Raw genomic sequence first — 17,867 nt, forward strand, 5'->3', positions numbered from 1 at the left:
TTATTGGGATACTGTGTATTAGCATAGGCAGTGATAAAATTTGGGGTTTAAGCTGAGTTTAGGCTCCCAAGGCCTGGACTCCAAGCGTCACTGCCCCCCAGAGCTACCAGCCCACCAATGTATGCTCATCAGGAGTAGACAACTAACAAAGAGTGGAACAGAAACTGCCAGATAGCTCTATGTTCAGAAGGCTTGCAGGTTGTCTGAGTGAGGTTACTTCCCTGAAAATGTGGGAGTATGGAATGCCCCATCAGCGATGGGCTGGTGTATGTAGAAGCTAGTGCTGCCATGAGATGTTAATGAATTATGGAAAAGCAAGTGGTGGTTGCAGATAAATATATACAAGATGAAGACTGAGCCAGCTGGTTCTGTGACAAAGGATTCACAAAAGCAACTTATTTAATCATTTTATTCCTGAGCTTACAAAGTCATTGCCATAAGTTAAAAATAATGAATACAAGTCCCATATAAACTCTCTTCAGCAATGGAGATGAGAATTTGACTTTCAATGATCTTCCTTTCCTGGCAGAATACCTGGGTTTGTTGATCATGTCTTCCTATGTTGTTGTGGCATGGCAAATTATTTCCTCCTTACAGTGTACATTTTACTATGGATTGGGACAAGCAAACTTAGCAGAGGTAGAGACTTGACAAGTTCACAAATGGAAAGCTGGGGTACAAAATATTGTACAAAACATTGACCAATAAAACAGAAGTTGAACTCCTCTTTCTAGAATATCGTGCTTAAAGTTTCATATACGTGCTGAGGGTAATATAAATGTGTACAGGTCAAACAGGTCTGTTATTCACAAAATTATGTTCTGTACATGGTTTGTTAAATTGCTTCATAGATTCCCTTCCACAAGTAGCAACCTTTTAAACAGTTTCAAGTAAACTGAAATATGCCGAGACCACTTTTTTGTACCTCTTGAGTGTAGATAATTGAAACAAATACTTCTTTAAATATTTGACAAAGAAAGTTGCCATATTGCTGCTATAAGGATGAATCCGTTCTTGACCAGGCTCCCCAGAGTGCCACTAGAAGGATCATGATGATCACTGTGTAAAGGGTGTGGACTGTAACAAGATCATCTTCATGCTGGTGCTTAAACCCAGAGGTGCTGTGCCAGTTCTCACTTTTGTTTCCATTAGTTTTCTGTCTGTGAGCACGGAGAGAATGTATCCTGACATAACAAAAAGAAAGATAAAGGTTAAAAACTATTCTTCTTTATTAACAGTTCAATAGTGTTTGTAATGAAATTCAGAGTGTGCATTGAATCATTGACTAGATTTGGGAAAGAGCTCTTCAAACTGTCTGGGGCTAATAAAATAATTTCTATAATTGGAAATGCAAAACATTTACCAGCCACTTGGTATTTCTCACCTCCTGACAGGCACAGAGACTGGGTATGGGATTGTTAGAGGAAACACAGTGCTCTTACTCCTCACTATTGACACAGATCATTGTATGAGAAAAAACAAATCCTTTCATTTTGCAATATTATGAAAGTGGCAGGGTTCAAATAAAAAATTACCTGTTTCCAAAGCTTTAATCCACAGGAATAAGCACAGCATGTGATCTTTCCATCCTGTTCTGGCATGTTTTTCTATCTCTGCTTTTCAGAGGGGACTTGTGTCAAGGCATTCATTAAAAGGTACCAGTCAGGAGTAACTACGCAAAGAATATCTGCAGGATTCTCTGCAGTAACGTTTGATATTGCTTTGTCACCTTCCCCAAAGGGTTTGAAACTAGAAGCATTCACCTATGGCAACAGCCCTCCAGCTACTATCTTCATTGAAAATTGCCTTCTAAGCCCCAGTGCCCTTGTTCCTGCTGCTTCATTTTTAAGAGAAAAGAAATGTTTAATGTACGCAATTACATCTGAACTGGAATGCCAAAAGGAGATTAACTAGCTTGTGATTTTCACGTTTGTTAGGAAGGGGTCTGAGATGGATTAGATGTATTGCAGGTCTGGTTCATACGTGTTTCTGCTGTTACTATGACAGAAGAGTAGAGATTACCACAAATGTTAGCACAGATAGGCTTATGAGTAAAAAATAACTTTAAACCACAAATTGTATACTTAGGCACACTTAGAAGAGAGCTGTCAAAACTGATTTGTTAAAACTGAAAGACTAGGAAATGCAATCCCCAAAAAGGAATTCATCTAAAAACGGAAATTCTGTCGTTGAGCTTTTACAGAAGGTAATTGCAGAATCAGACATTTAACATTTGTATCAGGACAATCATGTGTAGCTGCAAATAAAATAACACAGTTCATGATCATTTGGGAGCATCATGTGAAGACCACAAGAGGAATATTTTGCCAATAATTTGCTTTTCTATTCTTACCTGAGAGGAATGCAGTATATGCAGCTTACCTTCTGCAAGCATTCATAGTGTCTGGGTGATTGAATTCCCACTGCGTCAGATTTCTTCTTGCAGAGAGTAAAAAAGCCTTTTGGATCCTCTTGTTTCCTTGCACAAAATGAGAAAATTTTCTCAGCACCAACAAAAAGAATCTTCCTTCCAAGCCCACCAACTTGACCAACAACAATTTCGGAACACTTCTTATGTATCAGTGAAAGCTCTCAAATTAATGATTTCTAAAGCTGATTTTGACACAGTTCTTCAAGAAATTCCCTTGAGCAGTTCACAAGGCAAGTTATGAGTAATCCCAACGACTGGCTTCTTTTAGCTGCTGGGATCTCTTGTTATAAACAGCTTGCTGCTGAAGTGTTGCCAAATTCATAACACCAGTAATGCACAGATGGAGGGTGGTGGTGAAAAATGCAGGATGAGCTATAACTTAGAATGACTTTCTATTAGATCATAGGCTATTTTGGGGTAAAATTTAGTTCCTTTCTACAAATGCAATTCGGTTTAAATTGCCTGGAGTGAAATTTCAAATCACCATCACTTATATGTGCTCTAATACTCAAATATTGTTTTATGAAAAAAGCACATCCCTTATTTAAAAAATGTTGACTTTTATAATATGATCACATTCAATAAGCAGTCAATAAGCAATATATCACCACAAAAAATAACATTTTGACATCTAGGGTTAGTAACAAAGTAACATTCATCCTGTTCTTCGCAGACCACCTGGAGCCATTGATTACCAAGCGGCTGACCAGAACTTCTGCCAAGCTGGGTGTTGCATGATCAGCTGGGTTAATGGTGGGTTTAGTATAACCAATTCAATGTCCCTCTGATGATTTCTGGGGCTTGTAAATGAACACATTTAAATTTGCAATTTATAAAGACAGACCAAAACACTTCTTTCCCAAAACACTTTATTGCATCATCTTTAAAATAACTGTATTTCTCATTTAACTGTTACTTTCTGTAACTTATTGCCACATATAATTGCTATTAAGACAAATTTGAACTTGTAGTTCTGGTGCCTTTCTAAAGGCCTTTGCCTTTCCTTCAGATATGTCCTGGTTACTGCATTTATGTTTTTATATAAATAAAACTGCTTCCTTTAGTTTTATTAAAACAACTAGTGATTTCCAGTGATATGTCCTCATCAAATCACACTCCAGAAAATTAAGACTAAGTTTGTTGACCCATGTGACTAAAACAGTGTCGCTGGAACCAATGAAGATACTGAGGACAAAGACTCATTCTTCATTATTAGTAATATATTAAATATAGAAAACCAGAAATATTACAATGACTTGGAAGAAATTCAGGTATCAGTAAAGAATTACTGACTTGAATCAGTTCTAGCTTTTTCAGACCTCCTGAGAATATAGGAGGTTACAACTCCTGGATTCAGTTTTCTTAAATAACATACACAGGGATGGATGCAACAATAAAAGCCATATACTGCTGCAGGGACACTGCAAGAACAAAAGGCCTGCCAAGGGGGGCACGGCACTGCCCCAGGATTGTTCCATCCAAACCTTTCTGCTCAGTGCTACACATGTGCCTGGCAACAAAGCCTCAGCAACAAGCTGCTTTTCCTGCTCCGCTTAGGGTTAGGGTTGAGAAAATAACAAAGCCCAAAGCTCCAGGGACTGAAGGCAGCATGCCAAAGGGAGCACAGTGCTGCCCCAGCATTGCTCCCTCTACACGTTTCTCACACAAATGCAGCTTTTCCTGCTCCACCCTAGGGTTAGGGTTGAGAAAACCACAAAGCCCAAAGCTCCAGGGACACTGCAAGTGCAGAAGGCATGTGAAGGGAAGCACTGCCCCAACATTGCTCCCTCCACAGATTTCTGCATGCCACCACCCATATGCTTGGCACCTCAGCCTCAACGACAGCCTGCTTTTACTGTTGCGCTTGGGGTTAGGCTTAGGCTCAGGTTTGAGAAAAGCACAAAGCCTGAAACTTCAGGGACATTGCAACTACAAAAGGCATACAAATGGGAGCAATTAATTTCATCTCATCTCCCTACATTTGATGACAATTTTGCTTTATTTCACAATTTGAACCACTGAATTTGTCATTATAACCCTGCCCCAGTCTGTTTAACTTTTTTCTCTAATTTTGAGATTTCGTTTCCTTTCACGAAAATAAATTCTTCATTTCATGAAAGGAAATGAAATCTTGCGATTTCAAAGAGTATCAACTCAGCTAGGTTTGGTCCATTTCCATGCGCTTCATGTCATCCCATTACATTTTCATTTATTCACTTTGGTTCAGAAATTTCAACAATAAAATCTTGAAAACAGAGAAGAAAGTGTAACAAACACTCTGGAAGGGAGATATGATAAAATAGAATGCAATTGAAAAAAAAAGAAAATTTGGGAATGCAGTGACTCCAACCAAATTGATAGGGATGGAATGAGGTGCAGTGAAAAGGACCAAAAGTTAACAAAATTACATTTACTAAAGTCCCAAAGTCAGGGAATGAGGTCAAACAAAAAGACAGGAGAAGGAATTGATGAAATTAAATACTTGAAGAAAAAAAAAAAATGCAACAAAGGGAAAACAATCAAATGGCATGGGATGATATGAAGTGCAGGGAAATGGACCACTCCTTGCCAAATTGATGCTCATTGAAACTGCAAGATTTCATTTCCTTTCATGAATGTAGAATTTCACAATGAAGAATTTCCTTTCGTAAAAGGAAATGAAATCTTGAAAACAGAGACTGGGTAGGAATTATAATGATATGAATTTGAATGGAAAGAAATAAAAGAAATAAATAAATTGAAATCATTACATCCCTAAGAGTAATTCAAGGAGCAATGAGGAAGACATCAAAGAGAATAGATAGAAAATTATGATGTAAAAAGCTGGAAGACAGAAACTGTAACAATAAGGATTGGCCTATTTTACAAGAAACTAAGTTGGACAGTTCCCCACTCAACTGACCCCTGCCAGCCAGGAGGGACTCCTCGTGTCATTTCAAGGGAGAGAAGTGTGAGGTAAGCATATTAATATTCAGTAGAAGCCTATTTGCCCCAGCCATTTACTGTGTATTTGCCAATACATAGGATACTTGCTATATACTCAAGTTACATACATACTGCCTGTGGGGCTCCATTAAAGGTAAAAAATTACAAATGGTCAACTGGAGAAAGAATTAGAGAGTACCTTATCTATATGAAAATCTGCAGGTTATGATTAACTATTCTCATTCCGCTGATAAATTCCAGCTGATTGATTTAGTCATCCCAAAATACTTAGAATACATCACTGGAACGCATTTTCTCATGCCATGTGCACATTAAGAGAAAACCCTAAGCACTGCACAGCATTACATGTTAGAAGAAATGTGAAGAGTGGCGTTTTCCTAGTGTTTTTTACAAACATGGTTCTACTTTTAAAACTATTCTAACAGGCTGCTTTAATGGGACTAATAATAATAGTCTGTAGTTGGAACCGACACCCACGAATCTTACTATTCTGTATGCCACTTTAGGATTAGATATATATCCCTTTCACAAAATCACAGCATCTATTAGGCTGAAAAGGACCTTTGTGTGCAGCCTTTGACTGAACGCCACCTTGACAACTAGACTAGACCGAGGCACTGAGCTCCACATGCAGTCTTTCCTTAACACCTCCAGGACGATGACAACACCAACTCCCTGGGCAGCCCATTCCAATGTCTAATCATGCTCTCTGTGATTAAATTCCTCTTATGTCCAAGCTGAACCTCCGTGTAGCTTCACATTTAAAGTTAAGCTACTACGACAACGATATCTAGCAGATACGTCAAGGAGACTGAAGGAATCGGCGCACAGGCCCCACCGCAGCCAGCACGGCGGCTGTGCCTGGACTCATGGCGCACGTTGGCACAGCCTCAAGGTGAGTCCTGCTACAACGCCCACACCCTGCTGAGGCTTTCCCTTGCGCTACTGCCACTACTGCGGCTGCCAAGGCCAGCCAGGCAAGCCGGACTATGTAAGGACGATCGGCGCGAGCGACGCACCCCGACCACAGGGCGAGGGCGAGTGCAAGCACTCAGGGCGGAACGGGGCAATACGACCTGCGCAGCCCAGCAGCCGTTGGGGCCCTGCTAACTACAAGTCCCAGAATGCACCGGAAGCGCTCGTGTATCCTTCGAACCTGCCAATGAAGGCGCGCGGGGTGCACCACGTGACTGGGGCGCGCTTTTCGAGTCCGGGTGGGTGCGCGGCGCGGCTCGTGCGCGGTGGCGGTGAGGGGCGAGCGGTGAGCGCGGGGGGACGGGGGCGGCGGGCCCGGCTCGGGCCCTTCCCCAGAGCTCCAGCGTGTGCCCGCAGGCCTTTCCCCGTTTCCCCTTACGGTCGGGGAAGGTGGGAGAACCTGTGCGAGCTCACCTGGGGTGGGGCGCTGGGCGGTCGGCGGAATGGTTGGCTGTGTGGCATCCTATAAATCACTTTTTCGGTGGTGCCCAGCGACAGAACGAGTAGTAATACTAAGTTGAACTAAACCACTAGAAGTTTCGTTTCAGCGTGAGTAGGAACTTTACATCGAGGGTGGCAGAACACCGGAATAGGCTGCCAGGGAGGTCATGAAGTCTCCCTGTCTGGAGATATTTCTAACCCACCTGGAGGCATTCCTGTGTACCCTGCTCCAGGTGACCCTGCCTTTATACGGGATTGGACTGGATGGTCGCCAGACGTCCCTTCCAACCCTAACTGTTCCGTGATTCTGTGTGGCAGTCCCTAAATGTGAGAGTCTTCAAATGGAGTATTTACCTCCTCACTAATTCAGCAGTATAATCAAAGTCTGTGACCCTGTTGCTGTTCGGTTTTGGGTTTTTTTTTAAACCTCTTGCATGTCTACTTCTATATATTCCAGATACTATGGAGGAAAAAAATGAAATGTCAGCAGATAGCCTGAGTCATTTGACTGAAGAAAAACTGGATATTTGCATGAGCAATGGTAGGTGGAGAACATACTGAGTTATTCTCTATGTGGTATATCCCGTTATGGGTTAGGACATCCTCTGTCTGCCTTATGTCATGTTCTGTTTACTCACTTCCTTGTATGGGCTGTTGTTGCCAGTCTCAGAAGCCTCCTGAGGAGCTTGTGAAGTGTGGTGCTAAAGCTTGTGTAATAGTGACTGATGTCACCTCTCTTCTATATATCTAATCTGAGCTCCTCCCTTATCCATCAGCTGATTTATTTAATGCATAGATTAACTAACATGGAAAGTAATCTTTCTCACTGGCTCCTGCTACTGTTCTGTGGTAGCCTGAACAAGAAAAGAACTGATGAATGGGATGAACATGTTGTCACATAGCTCTAGATTACACGTTCTCACTTATTTTGATTGGAGGCTGCTGATGAGCTGCATTCCATGTTGCTGTTACAGCTTCTTAAGAATTACCATTAAGCTGTTTCACAATATTTGGGATCTCACAATTATGATCATATTCATAATTGTACCTTAAATTTCTTGGACCTTCTTTTCCTAAGTTTAATATTTTGAACTTGGTAGCTAAAGCTTTCTTTGCCAGCTGACATCGCTCACCAGATTGTCAAAGCATAATGCAATCATTTTCATTGCAAATCCATGCTGTGACAAAATGCTTTTTATGGTTTCAGACTTTCCTCTTCTGACTGATGAAAAGTTTGATTTTGACCTTTCGCTCTCTTCAACAAGGTAAGTTATGTAAATACTGTAGACCTTTCAAAATGGACATATGTAAGGTGCTGGGATAAATTATTTTTCTTTGTAGTGGAAATGAAGATGAAGTTTTTATTGGACCTGTGGGACACAAAGAAAGATGTATTGCTGCCAGTATTGAAGCAAAAAAGTGTGTGTCTGCTTATGATGATAAACTCATGTGGAGCCCACTTCAAGGAGAGAAATTTGTGGAAATTTTCAAAGAAGCTCATTTGTTGGCACTGCAAATAGAGACCGGAAACGAGAACAAGGAGACCAAAATAAGCCAGTCAGAAGAACAGGAAAACAAGATTGTAGAAACATTTGTAGAGGACTCAAACTCAAAGCTGAAGATACTGAGGAACAAAAATATAGAAATTAGTCCCAGGGCTGTTAAACGGGAGACATTCTGTGTGCAGGATAGTCCAGCATGTCAGCTGCCCCCTTGTTTTCAGAAGGCATCACAGAAACTTGTATCAGATGGCAAGATACATGCTCTTCCTGCTTCTCCTAAAGGAAGCCTTGTTCAAATTTGTGTGTCTCCTATGGAAAATGCCAGTTTGCCCCTGACAGAGGAACAGAAAACTAAGGAAGCAAGTACAAAGGCTGTAGGCAAACTGCCAGTGGCAAAACCGTCATCTGCTTTTGGAAAAATCAATTTGTTGACAATTGACAAGGTAAAGTCAAGTTCTGGGCAACATTTTCTTCAAGTAAAGTCTGTGTTTTAGGAGTAGTTAATCTGTCTGCAATCTTTTATTTTTAAAAGCTAACTTTAATCTTCTGATACTTCTCTACCTCATATGATCCTTAGTCAGAAAACATACAGAAAAAAAAAATGAGGGCAGGTACTGTGGTATAGTAACCAATTACTTTGTCTATTATGACAATGTAGAGCATTTGCAAATACATTTCCATTGTATTCTGGTTTTGTGAATACTGTCGTTCTTGGCTTCTACCTGGTTTCAGACACAGCTGTGTTGCTGGTAAAATTACTGCACTGTTACACTTAATGTGTAATTTTGCACTTAATGTGTAAAATTTATTTACTATTAATCCTTGTCAATTGAAATGTATTCCGGGATAGCAAGGAAACAGTTGTGTTAGTGACCTTGTGAGCACAAATCCCAGTCTTTAGGTACAGTATCTTTTGGCTTTTATTGGTCTACACTTTATAGCTTAGGCTCAAGTATGTATTAGAGGTTTTACTGAAGATGTGGTAGGGGCTTCTTAAGAACCATCATCTATAGGAATTACAGGACTCTGATTTTCCTTTGTAGTATAAATTTCTTGATTTTGTGTGCTATGAGAAAAGACATTATCTTAAATGCTTTAACTAGACAAGTTATACCCCACTGTCTGAACAGTTTGCATGATGCTGTCTACTATTGTAATGTTTCACCTTTTGGAAGCCAAAGCAAAGTAGAATAATAAATGGAGAGTCCAATATAGTTGTAAGATACAGCTGTTACAGTATGGAACACTACGTAGGTGAATATGATTATATGATTTGTACTGATGAATTGTTGCAGAACTAGCCTTAAGTTGCTGTCCAGTATCTGGGTTCAGGCATCTCCTAGTACTTGGCAAATGCTCTCACTAGGCTTACTTCAAACTCTATTTGTCTGAAGACTTCACTGGATTTGGAGGCTTCTTCACTGACTGTTGTCTCTGTTTCTGGACAGAATCAATGTGTGTAAAAAGCTTTATAGTGATTTCTAGAAGCAGTAGTAGCTTTTAAAATGTTGCATTGGAATTTGCAGCTCAAACGAGGAAAAAATACTAGTATTTCCACAAAAGGAGACTTGAACAGCATGGGATCATCTGAAGAAGTAATTTCTGGTAAATCTAATATTGCTTTAGATGCCGTTCCATCTTCTTTCAGTAGCAGTTCCTCAGTGCAAGACACAAAAGTCCTTCCTGCACCAAGTAAGGTAATGGCAAGCCTCCTTAGTATGGAAAGAACTTCTGATGAAAAGAAGTGAATAATAGTTTACTTTCTAATTTGATTTAAAGCTGTTGCATAAAATGATTTTAAGGAAAAGTAATCAATGCTTTATATTTACCATTCTTGAATGTGTGCTCTTTAGTCTGTAACACATGAACATACTTAAGAGCAACTACAAATGTGTTGGATTAACAAGCATGCCTTTGTTTTTAAAGCACTAGCTGCAGGTAAGTGATGAGCAGTTTCCTATAAAAAAGTTTTTGATGTGTAGTTAACTATACCATATGAAAATGTTGCCATAACTTGCATGAATGTAGTATACCTACAGCTGTCAGTTGCTTTGAAGCTTTAAATGCATATTTTAATGCTGGGTGTCACTTCACTGAATCACGGAATTGTTGAGGTTGGAAGGGACCCCTTGAGATCACCTGCTCCAATGCCCTGCTCAAGCAGGACCTCATGGAGTCATTTGCCCAGAACCATGGCCAGACAGCATTTGAGTATCTCCAAGGATGAAGTCTTGGCAACCTCATAGGGCAGCCGGTACCAGTGATCAGTCACCTCTGAAGTAAGAAAAGTGTTCCCTGATGTTCAGAAGTAGAACCTCCTGTGTTTTACTCTGCCCATTGCCTCTAGTCCTGTCACTGGCTGCTGTCCTTTCAGATATTTCTTTGTATTGATGAGATCCACCTTGAGCCTTATCTTCTCTAGGCTGAGAAGTCCCAGCTTTCAGCCTTTCCTTAGGTGGGAGATGCTCCAGTCCCTTAATCATTTTAGGGGTCCTTTGCTGGACTCTTTCCAGTAGCTCCAAATCACTCTCATATTTGGGAACCTGGAACTGTATGGAGATCTTGGGGTGTGGGTTCTCAGGACTGAGCAGACAGCAAGATCACCTCCATTCACTTGCTGCCAGTGCTCTTCCTTGTGCAGCCCAGGATACTATCAGCATTCTTTGCTGCAAGGGTGTGTTGCAGACTCATGTTCAGCTTGTCCACCAGCACTGCAAGGGCCTGGCCTGCAAAGCTGCTTTCCAGCTGGTTGGTGCCCAGCATATACTGGTGCCTGGGCTGGCTTTTTTTATTCTTTAATTCTTTTAAGTCCATACTCAGATTTGTGGCTGGAATAAAAATAACTGTTTGCCTCCTAGATCTGATGTTCCAGCTCTGTATAATAATCCAGATACAATGATATGTCTCTAAGAAAATTCACTTTTTAAAAAGTGATCTTACATTTAATGAGTTAAGAAGCTCCTCTAAAATTCACAAGTAATAAGTTACAATACTGAGACAAATAATGGCAATATAATGTGTTAAATTGGGCATTTTTTTGCTTTTGATTCAGCCTGGCTTAAATAAGATGATATATCTGAAACGTCCTGGTGTTGCCAGTGGTCTCCCAAGAAAGACTACTTCATCATCATCATCTTCATCATCAGTTTCCAGCATGAACTCAAGTCTTAATTCAAGTTTACCCATTTCTCCTATAGGCATAAAAGGTAATCACTCCTACTGCAGGTTTGTGCCATGAATCAATTTTTAAATAGCTAAGCATTTTCTGGACTTTGGATTTGGAAATGTTTTAATGGTATTCAGTACATTCAAGCACTACGAAATGTTTTGTATGGTGAATAAACTTTTCTAGGCTAGCCTGGTAAATCCCTGTGGACTAAAGATAAATGTTAGTCATGCATAATTTGTAGATTATTAGACTGATACAAACCTGATGTCTACATGTGAGCATCTGACACAGCTAGAAAGGAAGCAATGCCCCAGGAATTATGTTCCCTTTATGCATTATCTCCTCTATTATAGCAAAGAACATGAGCTTCTGAATACTCTAAGCTTGTCTGACTGGAATTAAAGAAAAAGCAAAACACCAAAACAACTGAAATTTGAAAGGAAGGTGGATGGCATTATTCTACCTTTCTGTAAGCCTAGATAAATAATGAGCTTTACTCAAGCAGATGGGAAGAACACCTTTAGGGAGATAACACAGCCAAGAGTTGTAGTTGTACTGTATTGAGACCATCAATTTATCCATTTCAGTAAGCCTCAAAGGATCAGGAAAAACAGTCTCCTGAAAGTACTGACAGATGTAAGGACTACAGTTCTACATCTATTAAAATACCAAGTTTGAGCAAGTCTTTATTTTGCACCTTGTTTCTGGGAGATTAATAACATACTATTACAAGCTTAATAAGAACTATTTTATGCAATAGAACTGTCTAATCAAGATTCATCCTTTTAATGAAAGTAACCTACAGACTAAAAGTAAAAACTTTACAGAAATCTGGGGAAAATGCTTGTGTGGTAGTTAAGCCTATGGTGTTAATCAGTGTAACTCTACCTATTACTTGCTTGAAAGGCTGCTTAAGGGAACAGGGCCAGCTCTGCTGGGAGTAAATGCTGGAAGTAATTTGAATCTGCAAGCTGTTCTGGCATTCCTTGAAGAATATTCTTTCACTCATTTGCAGTAATTCAGGAATTTGGTGAGAAGACTATAAAATAAAATTGCCAAAGAACTGGAAGACTAAATTTTCAGCAGCCATATATATTCTCCTTAAACTCTAATTGTTTGAACCTAAATTTAAATACTGTAAATTGCTATTTTTCTTTCCTGGGTTAGTATAATTATTCTTCTTAGTCAAAAACTTCAGAAGTACAACCTTCTATTTCAGGAAAATCAAGCATGTCATCAAAAGCTAGTGTGAGTGGCTCTAAGCTTCCATCTAGTACAAGCAGGTTGGCCCTTGTCAGACCTACCACAGTGTCATCTCTGCAGGCTGCCAATACTGAGAAATCCAGGAAACAAGTGAGATCAGCTAGTACTCCCAAAATATCTAGTGCTATATGCCTGGCTAAATCTTCAGCTTCTGCAACATCATCTGAGACTGCAGGCAGTGGAACTTGGAGACCAAGCTCTGTTTCCAGTCTGCAGCAGCTATGTCAGCAGAATAAAGATGGGAGCTCAGCAAAAGGAAGCCTGTGTCCAAAGCCCAAGGCTAGAGTTTTGTCTGTTTCCACAAGTCAAACTAAGGCTCCTGTGAAGATTCAAGGTAAGCACATACTTTGTATGACCTGTCTTCTACTTTGGTTATTAAAAGCAAATGTTACCCTTGAAGGCTTGTTATTTGTTTCATTACACTTCTGTCCACCTTTGGGAAGGAATTAGTATTTAACTGAAAGATAACTGCTATAAAAGAAATAAATATGAATCTGATAGCAATTAACAAAACTTTTCTCTTTAGATGCAACACCAAACAAATTGGCACCAAAAGCAGCACCTTCTCTTGGATTAACGTTTTGTGGCACACCTGGAAGGTAAGGCTTCACTGAAAATTGAATGCACTGAGCATCCTTCTTAGCCTGCAACATGGTTGGGTGTTGCAACAGTCTTTTAAAAGTAACTAATTGTCTAGTCCCTTGTGACCTGCCAAGTTAGATATGTTGATGCCTATTGGAACTAATTAAAATCAAAACCCAAAGAACCCCTCCCACTCTATTCAGAAGAGGTTTCTTTGCAGGGCTAAATAGACTAAAATAGTTCATACAAGAATTCTTATCAAGTAAAGTCCTTACTATGCTTACTATTAGCAACTTTGAGGTGGCTACTGTTCCCTTACTGACCAGAGGGGGAAATGGATTTCTATCATTTGGTAGAATAGTGTTATTCAAACAGTTTCTAGAAGGTTTTGTCTGAGGTGTGTTCCTCTTCTAGTGCCATGGCAGTCAGCACTCCTATGAAAGCCTCAGAAAATAAGGTCTTCCAGAGTTTTTGTTTTCCTGAGAAGTCTGCTGCCATGACTCCTGCCAGTGTGAAACGGTCTTGCTTACCTACACCTGTCCGTCGGATCTCAGGGCTCCCAGCAGTAACTCCTAAAACTCTACCAAGAATGGCATTTTCTCCACATGCTGCATCTCTTCGGCAAAGCTTCAGCTTTTCTACCAAAAAGACTTTTACAGCTGGGTAAGACAGAAATCTTCATATATGAAATGAGTACTGTAGGCAGACTGCCTCTGAGTGAATTCTAGTGATGACTCTTGGGTTTCAAGGGCCTCAGCTAAATGTTAGAATAAAGCATTTGAGCATAGAAAAGCTGTATACGCCTAATAAAAATGTATAACTTGTGACTGGTAAAATGCTATAAGCCGCATTGAGGTGAGTCAATATCTAACAGGAAAGAATTATAGCTTTAATAGGAAATTATTTGTATTTCTTGAGCAAGGGAAAAATTTAAGACTTGTGTCTGATGCTCTGGTGGTATTTTGCTATTGCCTTCTGATGAAGGGAAATAGCTGATTAAAATGCATATTATTTGGACTTTTGTTTTATATTGTTGCAAATGGTCTGTAAAATTACACTTTTTAAAGCATCAGCCAATAAGCCAAAGATTTTGTTGACTTGAACTTTATTTTCTGAGCAGCTTTACTTATGTTTCAATTCTGTTTTTTTTCTGTGAAAGTAGTGTTGCCTTCTTCATGTCTGCCCAGCATCTTCTGTCAAGGGCCATATATATGTATGCAGGCTTGTTTTGTGGCTGGTGGAGAGGAACTGTATTAAGTAGGAATGATTCATGGCTAGAAAACTGTCGTGTTACTTAGGCCAAAGGTCTCAAATAGGTCTCTCTTTTCTCTCTGGGAAACAATTATTTTGTCTACAATGACTTTATCATACTAACCGCATACTAATTGCAGCCTCTGGTCCTCCAGCCAGTGTTGGTACTTCCTTTCAGCAGGGACTGAAGTGGGTTGCTCAGTGATACACAAAATTAATACATCTTTGCTAGCTGTTCCAAGTTTAAAAAAAAAAACAACTAGAATACCTTGTGTGAAGTTTAGGCTGGATGGAAGTATCAAGTAAGATTAAATTCTTCATAGTCCCTTCTCTTTTTTTGCATGGGTAGGCTATACTTCTGCAGAATGAAATATTTTGTATTTCGTGGGTAACTAGCATTTATTTGGTTAAAATATGGGAAGCCTTTTGGTCATTAAAGCTTGTGGTAAAAAAGGAGAAAATGAGGTCAGAAATTGGCTTGTCTGTCTTTAGTAGTTAATGCTGATTAAAGAACTCAATTATCGCTGATGCTCTTTACCCTAGTTCTAAACAGAAACAAGAGAGTAAGACACGGACATCTTCAGAAGATGATACCTCTCCACCTGTGCAACCTCTTGTACTTAGCTTCTCGCCAGAGAAAACCGGTACAGAAGGAGTAGAAAATGCATTAAAAGAGGTGGAAGTACAAAACGAGCTGTCTGAAGTACAAAATCAACTGGCTGAAGAGAAACAACCTGAGGTAAGAAATGACAATATATTTTCCTACAAAACTACTAGGTAAACTGCTTGAATTATTTCAAGGGGTAAGGGATAAGTAGGGAAACCACTTTGGTATACGTGAAATTAGAATGTGTTAGAATAATGAAATAATAGAATATTCTGTGTTGGAAGGGACCCATCTGAATCATCAAGTCCAGCTCCCAGTCCTGCACAGGGCATTCCAGGAATCACACTAAACACTTCTTGAACTGTCAGGCTGGTACTGTGGCCAGTTCACACAGGGGAGCCTGCTCCAGTGCCCAACCACCCTCTGAGTAAAAAACCTTTTTTTGCTATCCAGCTAAACCTCCCCCAACTCAACTTCATGATGTTTTCTGTCACTCTTCATGAGAATGAAGAGATTGGTACCTGCCCTTCTGCTTCCCCTTGTGAGGATGTTCAAGACCACAATAAGGTCTCCCCTCATCTCCTCCAGGTTGAACAGACCAAGTGCCCTCAGCTGCACCTCATAAGGCTTCCCCTCCAGACCCATCACCAGAGTGTGAAGCTGTAGTTTATATGGCTAAATAACATTGCACAATAATTGTAATTAAATTTAATTTAAATTTAATTTTAATTTAAGTATTAAGAGGGTTACTATCTTCTGATTTAAGTTTAACTCTACTTTCAAGTGAAAAATTGTTTTATGCTGCAAGGGATCTCTTTTGCTTTCTTACCACATTTTCCCTCTACCCACTGGCAGAGTAGGAGCTGAGGCTTTTATATGGTGTGCAATGAATCCTGCATGAAAAATACCAAGTTGTAAATTAACCCTGATCTGTGATTATTACAGCTGTATAAGCTAAATTGATTGCTTATACAATCAATTTAGCAGGGGAGAAAAACGGATTTTTTTTTTTAAAGGCTTTACTGCTAGATATTGGAGAAGACAAATCTCTCCCACACACTTCTGAATGTGGAAGTAGACCTTTGATTGACCTTTCCAATACTCCTGAAGTGAGTAAGATTACTTCTCCAAAGCCTGTGTTATCTGGGCAGATAAAGGTAAGTTTTATTCAAATCATCTGGTGCAAGTTGTTAGCAGAAAAATGTCAACTGGCTACAGAGCAGTTCCTTTGCAGAGCAGTTCCATAATACTGTAGGAATTATTTAATATTAGCTCAATATGATATACATAATTAAGAGAATGTCATGTTTAAAAACAATGTGTTCTGAACTAGAGCTCAGAGAGCAATCTGCAAATAGGAGGAGGAGGGAGAAGGAACAGTACTTAAAGCAGTTGTTACAGAATAAACCTCTTCTGAAGCAGGAAGTGAATGTTGTCTTCAGTAAAGTTGGCATGCTTATTCTTGTTTCACCTTTCTTGCATTTTCAGTTATTGGCAGCAACTCATTTTAGTCAAAAAAGAAAGGATGCCTCCTGTTCAGCTCCTCTCTCCTAATCCTCTCCTTAGCTAGAAGATTTGTGCTGTTGGAATCTGCTTTAAATTTTACAAGCATTTCTGGGCGAGTGTTTTTTATACATTAGTGGCTTGAAGATAAGATGCCTTTAGATCATTGTCAGATGAATGCTGGTAACTATGAGCACACAGCCTTTGACAAAACGTGTAGTTGGGCTCAACTGAGTATCAGACCCTTCAAATTTTGTCAAAAGGGGAGTACTGCAGAACTCTGACTTAGGGGGACATGTTCAGAGGAGTTCAGAAGTGCTATGTCCTGTCTGGATGGCACTGTTACTAGAATATACATAGTAATGAAACTTGGAAAAGGCTTTTAGGTTTTTAAGATAAGTATGGGCAATAACTACCTTGTGAGAAGCTTGTGCTTGTCTAAGAGTGAGCATTAGGTTTTTAATAGGTTTTTAAAAACCTGAACCCAAAAGCTTGAGTGTGGTGCTTGTATTTGTCTTCTAGATACTAATAGGAACCCTAAACATGAAACATAATTGAGAATAATAGAGATTATAGCTGCTAGTAGCTAATGCACAACAGTTGACTACACTAGCTAAATTTTGCTGTTTTTCTTTCAGCTAATTGATTTGAGTTCTCCTCTTATCACTCTGAGCCCTGATGTAAACAAAGAAAATCTGGATTCCCCTCTACTCAAGTTCTGAATTTGAACTGAAATGAAGAATTCTTAGCAACTGTGATCTTTAAAGTGTTTTTGGTGTTATTCCTCACATATAATTTTTTGAAGATGGCTGTAGATTGTCTGGACCTGCATTAACAAAACAGAATTCTAACAGTCTTGATACAGTCAGAGAGTGATAATGGTTTTGTTCATGGATGTGCTGCAACAGATGTATTTAAACTATGTTGCACTAAGGCAAAAAATTTGGAATTCCAGTTCATGAATTGGAAACCTGCCTCCTTACTTTCTGCCGATTGTCATTTGATTCCTTTCCTTTTATGTACAACGAAGTTTTATTTTAAAATAAATGAGTTGTTTGCTAAACCTATACAAAATGGCAACTTTTTATTGCCTGATTTGGGTAGAAGTGTTTCTATTTGTTTACTAACAAATGTTAATATGTAGCTAAAAACTAGCAGACTTCAGGGTGGTGTAGCAAGTTTGCAAAGAAACATGTT

The 17,867-nt window shown here is 39.5% G+C and overlaps 1 protein-coding gene and 1 long non-coding RNA gene across 26 annotated transcripts; one reads left to right on the forward strand and one right to left on the reverse strand.

Annotated features, from left to right (window-relative positions):
• Nucleotides 1-395: 395 nt before the first annotated feature.
• LOC147653442 (uncharacterized) lies at nt 396-6,514 on the reverse strand. Of its 3 annotated transcripts, none has more exons than XR_015286149.1 (3): nt 6,397-6,514; nt 2,383-2,479; nt 396-1,184 (listed from the first exon to the last, which is right to left on the reverse strand). It is a non-coding gene; the product is annotated as an uncharacterized LOC147653442 (long non-coding RNA). The 3 variants fall into 3 exon arrangements; XR_015286148.1 differs by having other exon boundaries at nt 5,556-6,514; XR_015286150.1 differs by having other exon boundaries at nt 5,334-6,443.
• Nucleotides 5,967-17,744, forward strand: GTSE1 (G2 and S-phase expressed 1). 23 transcript variants are annotated; one of them, XM_023918640.2, is made up of 12 exons: nt 5,967-6,272; nt 7,251-7,334; nt 8,001-8,058; nt 8,135-8,738; nt 9,822-9,992; nt 11,348-11,501; nt 12,684-13,061; nt 13,254-13,326; nt 13,724-13,972; nt 15,104-15,299; nt 16,184-16,324; nt 17,309-17,744. In XM_023918640.2, exons 2-12 carry the CDS (start codon nt 7,256-7,258, stop codon nt 17,390-17,392), a joined length of 2,187 nt encoding a protein of 728 aa, XP_023774408.1. In that variant the 5' UTR covers nt 5,967-6,272; nt 7,251-7,255; the 3' UTR covers nt 17,393-17,744. The 23 variants fall into 23 exon arrangements, with proteins under 23 accessions (XP_023774408.1, XP_086742978.1, XP_023774406.1 ...); XM_023918638.2 differs by lacking the exon at nt 5,967-6,272 and adding an exon at nt 6,538-7,120; XM_086886845.1 differs by lacking the exon at nt 5,967-6,272 and adding an exon at nt 6,538-7,120 and having other exon boundaries at nt 8,135-8,654.
• The last annotated feature ends 123 nt before the right edge of the window (nt 17,745-17,867 follow it).

Source organism: Cyanistes caeruleus, chromosome 4 (assembly GCF_971803275.1).
Source record: "Cyanistes caeruleus chromosome 4, bCyaCae1.hap1.1, whole genome shotgun sequence".
In the NCBI taxonomy this organism is placed as follows: Eukaryota; Metazoa; Chordata; class Aves; order Passeriformes; family Paridae; genus Cyanistes; species Cyanistes caeruleus.